Below are 14,139 nucleotides of genomic sequence, written 5' to 3'. Positions count from 1 at the left end.
TCTCTCTCTCTCTCTTTCTGTTGATTGTTTTCAACCATTACCATCACAACTGTCAATCTACTACCGCCCTCACCGTCTCTATTACTCTCACCCCAAGATGAGGAATAGTAGGAGTGTCATTGAATAGTGAGAGAGGTGGGGTCAAAGTGTGACACACTGACACAGAAATTCGTTTTGGCATTTATTATTATAGATGATGTTTTAAAATTTATTTTCAGCAGGTTTCTTATGTCCTGATCTATTACGTGCGTTCTGTTATATTTTGACTCATTATTTCTAACTTAATGCATTTGCTTGGACTGTTGGTATGTTGATGGCAATGTTAATGAGCTTTTGCTACTGAAATGGACTTTTAGATGTTTAAATCATTTAAAGCACTCATTCTTCTAGTTTTTTCTCTGTCAGATTTGGTTTAACCCGTAAGAACCTATATAATGCAACTCTCATCATATAAGACATCATATACACTTATTCACAAATCTAAAATAATTCAAAACCTGTAAAATATCCAAACTTGCATTAACTCTTTAGCATTCAGTTTATCAAATGTGAATGCTTATTTATTCACTGTTTTGAATTAATCATGTATTATCTCATTAGTTCAAAATTTCAATGATGTGATTGTTTATTTTTAGGATGATGTTGTAGAGTAGGTGTGAGAGGCCAGATCTGGTCAGTTTCAGCATAAAATAGACAGAATATTTGGGCTGGATATGGCTAGTTTAAATGCTAAAGGGTTAATTCTCTGGCTTTTTTTCCTCTGGATTAATAAATAATGATGGTTGAAAAAAAAGAGACTTAAAGATCTAATTGCTGTTACTTAAATAAGATATTTTCTGTTTCAGTAAACCACCAATACTTTCATCATATTTAATTGATCTTCGCTCCATGGATGAGAAAATTACTAATGTTTTAGACATTCAGTTTCTGCATGGTTATTATGAACCAACAATTTTCATCTTGTATGAACCTCTGCAAACTTGGTCAGGGTAAGTGTGATAAAGTTTAACTTTAAAAGCAAGCTTGTTTTTCTGTTTGAATGAAATGGAAACAAATATTTGAATTTGTTTGTATTATTTGATATTTTATTGTTAATTATAAAAAAAAAAAAAAGACCCCCAGCTAAACCCAACATGTTTTAGCAGGTTTTTTCTTCAATAGAAAATGTAAATGACATCTAAGAAAAATGAAACATCAACTTAGGAAGGGCATTCAGCTGTAGAAACTCTGCCAAATCAGATTGGAGCCTGGTGTAGCCATCTGGTTCACCAGTCCTCAGTCAAATCGTCCAACCCATGCTAGCATGGAAAGCAGACGTTAAATGATGATGATGATGAACTTATGAGTGCTTCATATCAATTGCTTAATTGTTGGCCCCCACCATGATTTGAATTTACAAAAGCAAGTTTCTAAAATCCATCTCCTCCTCCTCTTTTGTGTTTGCCATTATTAGCAAGATCATTATATATTCTCATGATTGCTATCAGTATCATCATTATTCTTGTTTCTACCACCACCAGTACCACTGTCACTGCAGCTGTTGCCTCCATTAAATGGCTACATATATACAAACATTCACAGCCATTTGTTTCATGAAACATTGGCGATCATCATCATAGATTCATGTTCCATGCTGGCATAGGTTGCCTGGTTTGACATGATCCAATGGGTTCAAGGTCTGCATCATTTTCTTTGGCATGAATTCTACAGTTGGATAGGAAGTGCATTCGACTTTACAGTGTATACAAGTTGCTTTGTTTGTGACACTGATACTAGTAAGGTTACTATGCAGCCTGCAAGACTATGAACCTCAAATGAGCAGCTTTATTCTAAAACACAAGGAGTAAAAACATAAGAGAAAGGGCCAGAGAGAACAGTCTTCTTGCTGTGGAAAAAACTACATGACTACTTACATTGGTAATTGACTTAAAGTGGGCTTCTTTAATAATGAGGCACCAGTGCAATAATTAAAAATTTGTCTCTTTTGCTGTTTCAGTTGGTTATCCTAGAACAGGAAATAATTTTTCAGAAACTATTTCCTATCAATTTATCAAATATTGTGAAATAATATATCTTTTTAGGCGAACAGCTGTACGAACAGATACTTGCAGCATTGTGGCTATTTCTTTAAATATCCAACAGAAAGTTCATCCTGTTATATGGTCATTAACAAACTTACCCTTTGACTGCTTCTGTGCTTTACCAATTCCTAAACCCATAGGTAAGTGTTCACTATAGTTTCTTTGGTACTTTACAGTTATCAGTAGCCAATTTTTTGTTTACTAAAGGATTAGTAAAATAAGCTACTAAATAATGACCCTTTTCCTTCTCCATGGAGTAGTGATAGTTATTCTGAAAGCTTGTCAATCAGCTATTAAATCTGTCTCATGAGTGTAATAGTTTATTTACTAATCCTTTAGTAAATAAAGAATTGACTTTCAATAAAAAGAAAGTACCATTTTTCATTTCAATAATTTAGAAAATTAAAATACGATTTTTACTATTATGTATCATATTAGTAATAATTTGTACTATGTATCCATTTATAATAGTGACTGTGCTGGTGCCACGTAAAAAGCACCCAATATACTCTGTCAAGTGGTTGGTAAGGAAGAGCATCCAGCTATAGAAACCATACCAAAACAGATAATAGAGCTTGATGTAGCTCTCTGGCTTACCAACTCCTGTTAAATTGTCCAACCCATGCAAGCATGGAAAACAAATATTAAATGATGATGATGATGATGCCTACCAGAGATTTTTATGTATAGAAAAATTGCTGTTTGTTGTGATCCCATATTGCTTGAAGTTGGCTTTCTTAACTGAACAGTTAGTATGGAAAAAGAAAGCACTAAGCACTAGTCTGAAAAGATAGTTTCTCTTATGTTGGTGTACACAGTAAATAAAACAGACCTGCTTTCTTTAAAGTGGCTCAAACCAGAATAAGGCAGAGAAAATACCCAAAATAGGAAGAGTTCTTGATGTGTTTAGTTTTATCTTTTTGCATTTTGAATACAAATATTGCCATGGTCAACTTTGTTTTACATTCTTCTAGAGCTGATAATTTAGCACCAGCTGAAGTGCTAGCACTGATCTTCACTCTCCCCTGCGTTAATTTGTGGGCTTTACACTTATGGTAGAAAAGATTGTTATTGTCATGCTTGAGGATTAGTAGAATTGGTAGTGTTGGATAAAATGTCTTGAAAGATTTTGCTGTTGCTTTGAATTCTGAGTTTGAATCCCACTTCAGTTACTTTTTTTGCCTTTCACCCTTCAAGATTTAATAAAATATATACCAGTCATCTACTGGAATCAGTTTAACTATTCCGTCTGCCATAATTTATGGTTTGTGCCTATGTTAAAAGCCATTAATATGTTGGTGGAGTGGCAGAAACAGTAATTTGGTATTTCGTCCAGTATATTTTAACCCTTTTGATACCAACTTGCCTAGAATTGCCTCTAGTTCTATGATACAAAACCACTCATTTAAACAGTCCTTATTTAAATTTAAAATCTTGCTTCATAATTTTATATAAAACCTTTTATATTCTAAACAACATCCATCCATTTTTGGTGCCCACTATTTCTGGGAAATAACTTGGTAACCCTGCCAGTGCGGGTGCCATGTAAAAAGCATCCAGTCCATACTGTAAAGTGGTTGGCATTTGGAAGGGCATCCAGCTGTAAAAAACCATGCTAAAACTAACCTCACCTGTAAAAACCATGCCAAAACTGACCTCAGTCCACTCTGTGGGGTGGTTGGTGTTAGGAAGGGCAACCAACTGTAAAAACCATACCAAAACAGACACAGAAGTCTGGTGCAGTCTTCTGCCTGGCCAGCTCCTGTCAAACTATCCAACGTATGCCAGCATGGAAGGGGAACGTTAAACAGTGATGATGATGTTTTAGGGGTAGAGACTACAGCCATCTCCTCTATAGATTCCTATCAGAAGTGACTGTTGTCATGCTTTCCTGCTGGATTTCTTAGTGTGATGAACTGAGTCTATGGATATTATCCATCTTGCTCGTGGTGTACCTGTAGGTCTCCTGTTGGTTGTCTTGGTTTGAGGAATCTGTTTTGTGAGCCTTTCCTGCAGTATCCTGACCACATGTCATACTGGAGTTGTGATCTCTCGATGCAGAGAAATAGCAGCTTGATCTGGAAAGACATCCTGATCTCTGAGCTATGTACCCTGTTGTGCAATGTTACTAAATATCATCATTATTGTCATTTAACACCCGTTTTCCATACTGGCATGGGTTGAATAGCTTGACAGGAACTGGCAAGGCCAGGGGCTGCACCAGGTTCCATAGTCTGTTTTGGTTTGGTTTTTACAGCTATGTGCCCTTCCTAACACCAATCACTTTATAGGGTGTTTTTTATGTGGTACCAACACCAGTGTTTATAATGTGGCACCAGCATTCACACCAATGCTTTTTTTATATGGCACGTTGGTTTTAGGATATCAATTATGTTGTGGTGGGTGGGTTTTCTTGAGTACTAAATACTTTCAGATTATTGATTATTTTCAAAATTAATTCAAACGCATCAAGGTGGTGTATTTCAGTAGAATTATCATTATGAAAGTGTTAAGTTCAGATCCTACTGGAATTGATTTTTTTTTTTCCTTTCCTATTTTTGAGGATAAGATAAATATCAATCGTGCACTGAAGTTAATTCATTTGATCTTATTACTAGCTCCTACAAATTAACAATCTTATGCCAATGAAAGATATTATCAAAAACATAAAATATTATTTTTGCTTATTTTTCTTTAACAGGTGGTGTTGTTGTGTTTGCAGTAAATTCCCTCTTATATTTGAATCAAAGTGTACCCCCTTATGGTGTTTCATTAAATGGTATTGCACTTTCTTGTACAGCATTTCCACTCAGTAAGTAGTCATTATTTCTGAATGTCTTCTCTTTTGTAAAGCTTATGCCAATGTGACATAGTATTTGTGGAGAACACCTTTAATCTTAAAGTCCTGTCATGCTTTCTCTATATAAATCTCCAAGTCCTACTAGAAAAACATTTTGACTAAATGCAGTTGTTTTCATATAAAAATCCTAAAAATATATAACTACTGTTTGAATTTGGATGAAATATGCTGATATGATATAGTGTTCATTGGTGTACATTGTAAATGTGAGTTTTATTTGTTGTCATGTCACTTTGGCTGGCCCAAGTAAGTTGAATACAATTAAGTTGATTATATTTAAATGTTGTCACATATCGATGATATTTTATGGACATCAATTCAGAGCCTAAATTGTGCTTCAGTTAGCTTCTTTAACTTGCAAGTTGTCAACTCCCTTTAGAAAAAGAATTCTGAGATTTGTCTTCATATCCTCCATTCAAAGAATGCATGGTGTAAACAGAAAATCTTGCCAGCATCAAAACAACTCTACTGAAGACAGCCTCACTAGGCTGGACACATCACTAGAAATGCAGTTCATTGACTTCTCAAGGTTACACTGCATGGCAAACTCTCTTCTGGTCATTATGATAGAAGAGTACTGAAGAAGAGGTACAAGGACTCCTTAAAGAAATCCCTTGGCATCTGTCACATTGATCTTCACCGGTGGTCTGTTCTTGCTGCTGATTATGAAGCCTTGTGTTCCACTGTCCTCCAGGCAACAGCCTTCTTTGAAGACACCTGCAGGATCATCCTTGCAGAGAAAGGAGTTAAAATAAGGCAGTATGACCAACCCTGGTCAGCCTACTTTCCCATGCAGTCTCTGTGGTTGTGCCTGTTTGTCGTAAATCAGACTCATCAGGCATCAGCAATCTTGCAAAAGATGTGGACATTCCCCTCTGTATATTTTTGCTTGTGAAGCCAAACCTAGAGAATTGCTATCTCACAAACTTTAAATTATATTTCATTCTTTTATTTTATCAGAAGTAATGTAGTGTTCTGATTCGTTAAAATAGTGTTTAAAAAGCCATAGTCATTGATTATAAGTTTCTTACTGTAATGTATGTATAGTCGAGGTATTTTGATTTACTTCTTTCAAGCAACTATTTTGAATAAGTTAGTGTCAGTCACCCTTAGTTAGTAGTTAGTTGATCAGGATTAGAAAGAGTATTCAGCTGTGAAGTGTTTCCCCTAAATTCATAACACTATCTAATCTGTCAGATGTAAAAATACTTAAAAACATCTATTATTTGAATTAGATACATGCCATCAACTTTGCTGGTTTGATTACCATTTCCTTATATTGTTAGTAGGATTGATGTCATCAAAGACTTAAGGTGCATATCATGTTTGTAGCAGTAGCATATTTTAATTCCTTCCAGAAATTCTTTTGACTGTAGTTAGACCTTGTAGAATAGAAGCAGAGTTTTTATCTTTTTCTATGGGAATATGAAGAAAATATTGCAAATGAAAGATACCAAAAATCAACACAAAACCATTTGATTGGAATATGGTGGAGTTAATTTCTTATTAAATATCTCGTACCTCATCTTTTGCAGAACCCCAAGAAGGTGTTCGAATTGCCCTGGACTGTTGCCAAGCAACACTGATCTCGTTTGATAAATTAGTTCTGTCACTGAAAGGTGGAGAACTGTAAGTATTTATATTTATTTGTCTTTCTTAACCCTTTTAGTGGGATAATTAGATGTATCCACTCAAAATTTCATTACCCTTAATTGTGGAAAGCAGTTTTATATACCAATCTATCTTTTATTGAGACTATTTTCTCTTGAGATATGTGAAGTTTATTGAGGCAATGTGACTTACAGAAAATGCCAATTCTACTTTTTGGTAGATATTTAACATTATTACTGGAATAACCATGAAATTTAATTTCACAGTCGAAGGGCTAAAGAACAAACTGACTTAAACTCCCATCCATCTAAAATCAGATTATTATTGTTATTATAATCATTTAATTTCAGGTATGTCTTAACATTGGTTGTTGATGGCATGAGGAGTGTGAAGAGTTTTCATTTTGACAAAGCTGCTTCTAGTGTCCTTACTACATGTGTAAGTTTTCTTTCCTTGTGTTTTACTTTGCATTTAGTTTCTAAACAGTTTTAAACAAATTCTAATGCAAATGAATCTGAGGTATTGATTGTAGTATACAGCAGAAATTATTGAGATGATACAGATAGCTGTTTTTAAAGGATCTATTTGGTGAGAATGGATCTTAAGACGTTGGGCCTTATAGAGGGGATGACTGAGACTTAAGGCAGTTTGCTGTGCTTGAGAAGATCCATCAAGCTAAGTAAAATTGTAGTTGTCTTTGCATACAGACATGTCCCCTGCATCCCTCTTCAGCTGAGTGATCCTAATCTTGCAGGTTTGTGAGTACTAGTGCCACATGAGAGCACCTGTGCTAGTGCCACTTAAGACCACCTGTGCCGGTGCTGCATAAGTGAAGCTGGTACACTCTGTAAAGTGGTTGGCATTAGGAAGGGCATCTGGCCATGGAAACCATGCCAAAACAAATATGGAACCTGGACAGTTAACTAGCTCATGTCAAGCCATCCAACCCATGGCAGCATGGAAAACAGACATTAAAGGATGATGATGAAGATAACTGAGTTGTAAAGAAAAAATTTTTTTTTTTTTTAAATTTAGTGCAGACTGGGCATGTGTATATATTCTATTGTTTAGTCATGTCCAAACTATGTCTGATTGTTAGTAAGAAATTATTAACTTGTTTCAAAACATTATTCATGTCATCAAAGTAGTGACTTAAGAGAAGTAGTAGAGAAGTGTATGCCTCATTGTGTTTAGTCTTTCTTCTCTAATTTTTTTTGTTGAAATACTGTTGGGGTTGACTTTTCCTCTTAATCCTCTTGGTTTGATAAAATACTCAATTGTGCAGGTGGATTGATTCTGTTGACTATACTACTCCCCCATGAAAATGTTTCTTGTGCCTATGTAAGAAAACTATTTATATATTTATACGTTTATTTAAAAATATAAAATATTAAAAAATTTGTTTTATTCATTTTGCACAAAAAGAAACAATGCTTATTTTGTTGTTAATTTTTAAGAATATCTTTTGACCATTTTAGGTTCTAAATGAAAATCTTGTGAGTGTCAGTTTGTACCATGCACTCACCTAGATTTGCTAACATAAGTACTGGTAACACATTGGGGGTGCATTCAGACCTTACTGAATTTAACTGTCTACTATCTCAAAAGAAATCTGTTTGTCAAAATATTCTTTTTTATTTATTTATGACAGATGTGTCAGTGTGAAGAAGGGTATTTATTTTTGGGGTCACGACTCGGTAACTCTTTACTTTTGAAGTACACAGAAAAAATGCTTGAAGCTTCTGTCAATAAAATTGATGCTGATGGCAAAAAGGTGAGCTGTCGCTTTTATCTAGCCATAATCTGTTTAAAGTGAAGCTATTAAATCTTTGCTTTCCTCTTATTTTCCTTCAAATTTCATTGCAATATAAAGGTTATTGACTTTTCATTTTGTTTTTGTTTCAGAGTGATCCACCTTGTAAAAAGAAGAGAACTGACAATTCTGAAGTCATGGGTTAGTTGACTGCTAAGCTCTTTGCAGTTTGTTTAGATAACATTTAAGAAGAGACTTACTTGTCATTATTGTTTTACAGAAGATCATCATCATCATCATCATCATCATTTAGCGTCCGTTTTTCATGCTGGCATGGGTTAAAGGGTTTGACTGAAACTGGTAAGCTGGAGCGCTACACCAGGTTCAAATCTGATTTGGCATGATTTCTATGACTAGATGCCCTTCCTAACGTAATCCACTCTAAGAGTGTAATGGGTGCTTTTTATGTGCCACTGGCATGGGTGCCAGTTACATGACACTGGCATTGGTCACATTTATGATTTCATTTGGCTTGATGAGTTTTCTCAAGCATGGCATATCACCAAAGGTCTTGGTCACTTATCATCTCTGTGAGTCCAACATTTTTTATGTGCCCCTGGCACAGGTGCCTATTACATGACGCCAGCATCAGCCATGATTATGGTTTCACTTGGCTTGACAGGTTTTCTCAAGCATGGCATATCGCTAAAGGTCTTGGTCACTTGTCATTGCCTCTGTGAGGCCCAACGTTTGAGGATCATGCTTCACCACCTCATCCCACGTCTTCCTGGGTTTACCTCTTCCACAAGTTCCCTCTACAGTCAGAGAGTTAGAGATTGGCACTTTTTTTACACAGCTGTCCTTGTCCATATGCAAGCTGTCCATATAATATGCTTAGCTGTTAAAAAACGCAATATGTTTCAGAGCTTGGCAAAATGAAATTGCCTCAGAAGTGATCTTGAGAACAACAAATATGTAATTGTGACTTAGTGCTTAGTTATACCTTAGCTGTAGGTTACTATGTCGCATCCATTGCAGAATACACATCTGTTACTCACATGATCATTTCTGTTGCAATTTCATTTTGCCCAGCTCTGTAGTATATTGCATTATGGTGACAAATTATCGTTTACAACTGTCATGTGGTGTCAAGGCAATGCGGCAATAACAGACATGAACATACACATATTCATATGTATTCAACAGACTTCTTTCAGTTTCTGTCTACCATATCTACTCCCAAAACTTTGGTTGACCTGGAGCTATAGTAGAAGACATTTACCCAAAGGTGCTCTGCCATGGTACTGAGCTGGGAATCATGTGGTTGGGAAGGAAACTTCTTATAACACAGCCAATCCTGTTCTTATATATGGAACATATTTACTGACAGGTTAGAAGAATGACATAACTTAATGGAAACACCATAAAATGAAGGCAGTTTGGGATGTCATGTCTGCCTAAATGTCACAAAACCTATCAGTGAATATTTTATTAAAATTTTTATTGTTTCTTTACATTTTGTGCAAATGTATTCATCACTATTATCATCATTTAATGTCTGTTTTCTATATTGGTATGAGTTGGACAGTTTGACCAGAGCTGGCAAGCAGGAGAGCTGCACTAGGTTCCAGTCTGATTTGGCTTTGTTTCTATGGCTGGAGACCTTCCTAATGCTAACTGCTTTACAGAGTGTGCTGGGTACCTTTTATGTGGCACCTACATGGGAGCTTATACATGGCATTGATATAGGTGCTGTTATGTGGTGCTGGCACAGAAGCTTTTCATGTGGTGCCAGTGCAGGTGCTTTTACATGGCATCATCGCAGGGTTCTTTCAGGCCAGTCTTCTTCAGCAGTGGGAGCAGCATTTCTTTTGTGGTGGATGGGTCTTCTTGCATACAGCAAGGTACTAGATATCTTGATCCCTTGTCTTTGTATATTTTTGAAACATGGTCACTACCAACATCTATTTGCGCAGTTTAACAGAAACAGTTTTCTATTTTTTTTCACAGCCTCTGATGTATCACAAATTGATGATCTTGATGAATTAGAGGTGTATGGTGAAGGAGATGCCATCAGTGGAACAACCATTACTTCATTCACTTTTGAGGTAATTTACTTAATTCCTTTCCTTGTATATTGTTTACTGTCATCATGTTGTCATTTAACACCCCCATGTCATCCTTGATCTCACAGACCTATGCTTAAAGAAAATTCAGTCATGATCATCCCATCTTAAATATTTTGCTGGACACTGTATTGAAAAGTATGTTATCCAATGTGTCCTGTCATTTATTTAAAATAGTAGGGTGTGATTTGAGGGAGATTTTGATGCTATTTCTAGCAGGTTGAGTGTCTACTTAGTGACACCCCTTTAGGCTTGTTTTATATAATGTTCTCAAAAGTCATTTTATTTACCACTGATTTTGAGTAATAGTTGATGAATTTAGCTAAAGAGCTTTAAATTTCTTTTCCTTCTAGCAGTACAGTAGTTTTTTTTACTTTAACCCTTTAGCATTCAGATTACTCTACCAAATGTCATACTTATTTATTCACATTGTTTTGAATAAATCATGTATTATCTTGTAGCTTTGGGATTTCATTGATGTGATTGTTTACTTTTAGAATGACATAGGATAGATGTGAGAAGCTGGATCTGGTCAGTTTGAACATAAAGCAGGTTGAATATTTTGGCCATATATAGCCAGTTTAAATGTTCAGGGGTTTTTCCTTTTGTTATCCTATTTCTGTCGAAATATACTACCATTTTTTTTTTGTTTTATTTTGAAGATAATGAAGAATTTTGTAAAATAACTTTGTCATTACTAAGCTAGTGTTTGGATCATAAATTAACCTGAAATTTTGATGGAAAACTTTAATTTAGATCACTTTAGGTCAGGAAATGTGTATCAGGATGTGGTTTCAGGTGGTTTGATATCAAAAGTGTTGAGCCGTGGTGTATGTTTCTTATGTGCAGAGAAATCAGTATTCATGTTGTTGACATTAACTTCATTTTATCCTGTTTTATATGTAATGATTGTTTTTGACCCTTTCTAATCAAAATAGGTTTGTGACAGTATTCTCAACATTGGTCCATGTGGAAGAATGGTGATGGGAGAACCTGCTTTCCTTTCTGAAGAGTTTTGTAATACAATAGATCCTGATTTGGAACTTGTAACAACATCTGGGTATAGCAAAAATGGTGCTTTATCAGTATTACAGGTGAGAAGAATATGCCATTTTACAAATTTTTTTTAATTCTTTTATTTGTTTCAGTCATTTGACTGCAGCCCTGCTGGAACAGTGCCTTTAGTCAAACAAATCGACCCCATGACTTATTCTTTGTAAGCTTAGTACTTATTCTATCAGTCTCTTTTGCTGAATTGCTAAGTTACGGGGATGTAAACACACTAGCATTGGTTGTCAAGCAATGGTGGGGAGACAAACACATACACAAACATACATCCACAAACATATACATACAACAAGCTTCTTTCAGTTTCTCTCTACCAAATCCATTCACAAGGCTTTGGTTGGCCCGAGGTTATAGTAGAAGACACTTGCCCAAAGTGCCATGCAGTGGGACTGAACCCAGAACCATGTGGTTGGTAAGCAAGCTACTCACCACACAGCAGTGGAGGCGCAATGGCCCAGTGGTTAGGGCAGCGGACTCGCGGTCATAGGATTGTGGTTTCGATTCCCAGACCGGGCGTTGTGAGTGTTTATTGAGTGAAAGCACCTAAAGTTCCACGAGGCTCCGGCAGGGAGATGGTGGCGAACCCTGCTGTACTCTTTCACCATGACTTTCTCTCACTCTTACTTCCTGTTTTCTGTTGTGCCTGTAATTCAAAGGGTCAGCCTTGTCACACTGTGTCATGCTGAATATCCCCGAGAACTACGTTAAGGGTACACGTGTCTGTGGAGTGCTCAGCCACTTGCACGTTAATTTTTTTTTCCTTCATTTTAACATTGTTGCATTGTAGTTTTGTTGCATTTGTGAAAATTATCAGCTCGCTAATAGATTGGGGTTTGAGATGTTTTACCTCTCAGTTTTAGTTCTGCCTCTTTGTCATTGTTGCTTCGATGCTGACTCATTTGATGTGAAACATCTGAATGTTTTGCTAATTCTCTCTCCTTCTCCCCCCCCTCTCTCTCTCTCTCTTCCTCTCTCTCTCTTCCTCTCTCTCTCTTCCTCTCTCTCTCTTCCTCTCTCTCTCTTCCTCTCTCTCTCTTCCTCTCTCTCTCTCTCTTCCTCTCTCTCTCTCTCTTCCTCTCTCTCTCTCTTCCTCTCTCTCTCGTGTTATGTGTATGAGGAGAGTGAAAGTGTTTATGGTGGCACGTAAAAAGCAACCATACTGGTGCCACATAAAAGCACCCGGTATACTCTGTAAAGTGGTTGGCATCAGGAAGGGCATCCAGCTGTAGAAACCATGCCAAAGCAGATGTGTGGAGCTTGGTGTAGCTCTCTGGCTTGCCAGCTCCAGTTAAACTGTCCAGCCCATGCCAACATGGAAAATGGATGTTAAATGATGATGATGTTTAATTAATGAATTGTAATGTCTTTCTCTCTCTCTCTCTCTTACTGTATCTGTATGTGTGTATTTCTGCCAGCACTTATGTTCATGAGCGTGTGTGTGTTTGCCTCCAGTGCCAAAAACTATTAGCACTGGAACAGTTTCAATGTCCAGTCAGCTGTGCTAAATCACCAGCATCCAAATAGCCATGCTTCCATTGTCTCACTCCATGTAAATTAAGCTTTCATCTTCTTGAAACCATTTGAAGACTTTGTGGTAAGTGTCTTGTTTATAAATAGTCTTTCATGACAAAGAATAAAAACTATAATTGTGAACTGACATACTTAGTAAATTATATTATCATGTTAATGCTACCTTATATTGGTATCAACACTTACTTTCTGTGCTTTTAGATAAATGTCCCAACCTGTATGAATCAACACCAGATAGAATATATTTATGGATTTATGATGCTTATGTCAAATCTTGGCAGCAAAATACTGAAAACAAAACCTGAATCTGGATTCATAGAAACAATGATACAATCTACCAGTTGTCCACACTTGTGTTTCTGGGCAGGTTATTTATTTTGTTTGTGCTTCACTTTCCCAAAATCAAAGAATCTTACTCAAAGATAGTCTGTGACCTTAACCAAGAAAAGATTCTTCTCTCAGCAGTTTAGCGTTGCAAAGTCTGGAAGTAAATACCAGCATTATGAGAATCTGTGTATCAACCAAATATCATAATTATAATTTAAATGAAATAATTATAAAATAAAATTATTCTCAGTATTATTTATTTAACTATTTCAGCGGAGTATCCGTCCTCAAGTTGTGACAACATTTGAGCTGTTTGGCTGCTTGGACATGTGGACAGTATTTGGAAGCAAAGCAGATTCAATAACTGATGAAGACATCTTGAAAACAGATGTGAGTTCTTTTTGAAGAGGTTCTTTATTTTTCTTAAAATTAAAACTGATATTGATTAATTTATTATTATCTGGTAAAGATAATTTCTTATGTAAACTGGAGATTTAAGAGGACAAGATTAGTTTATTAAATTACTCTCAGTGGTTTGATTCGTATTTTATTTTATTGTACCTGAAAGGATGAAAGGTAAAGTTGACTTGAAACAAATTTGAACTCAAAATGTAAAGAGCTAGAACAAATATTTCAAAGCATTTTATCGGAACTCTTATTTTTCACCCATTATATTAATTTTTCCTTGTTGTAAGGGATATTATCCAACCATCTTGCAAGTGGTCTACCTTTGAGTCTCCTGCTTGTTGACCTTTCCCCTAAAATCTGTCCTGTATGTCTAAC

The 14,139-nt window shown here is 36.0% G+C and overlaps 1 protein-coding gene across 2 annotated transcripts in view; it reads left to right on the top strand.

Annotated features, from left to right (window-relative positions):
• LOC106871560 (cleavage and polyadenylation specificity factor subunit 1) overlaps window positions 1-14,139 on the top strand; it is a 101,418-nt gene that overhangs the window by 14,966 nt on the left and 72,313 nt on the right. For both annotated transcript variants that reach the window (XM_014918065.2, XM_052968705.1), the window contains exons 7-16: window positions 846-989; window positions 2,082-2,221; window positions 4,783-4,893; window positions 6,477-6,570; window positions 6,903-6,990; window positions 8,204-8,326; window positions 8,458-8,506; window positions 10,316-10,413; window positions 11,370-11,525; window positions 13,630-13,746. In XM_014918065.2, the coding sequence (XP_014773551.1) occupies window positions 846-989; window positions 2,082-2,221; window positions 4,783-4,893; window positions 6,477-6,570; window positions 6,903-6,990; window positions 8,204-8,326; window positions 8,458-8,506; window positions 10,316-10,413; window positions 11,370-11,525; window positions 13,630-13,746 (1,120 nt within the window). The remainder of the gene's footprint in view (window positions 1-845; window positions 990-2,081; window positions 2,222-4,782; window positions 4,894-6,476; window positions 6,571-6,902; window positions 6,991-8,203; window positions 8,327-8,457; window positions 8,507-10,315; window positions 10,414-11,369; window positions 11,526-13,629; window positions 13,747-14,139) is intronic.

The sequence above is a fragment of the Octopus bimaculoides genome, chromosome 6 (genome assembly GCF_001194135.2).
Source record: "Octopus bimaculoides isolate UCB-OBI-ISO-001 chromosome 6, ASM119413v2, whole genome shotgun sequence".
Classification (NCBI taxonomy): domain Eukaryota; kingdom Metazoa; phylum Mollusca; class Cephalopoda; order Octopoda; family Octopodidae; genus Octopus; species Octopus bimaculoides.
Note: the sequence above shows the minus strand (reverse complement) of the source record. Positions and strands in the feature narration are given on the sequence as shown.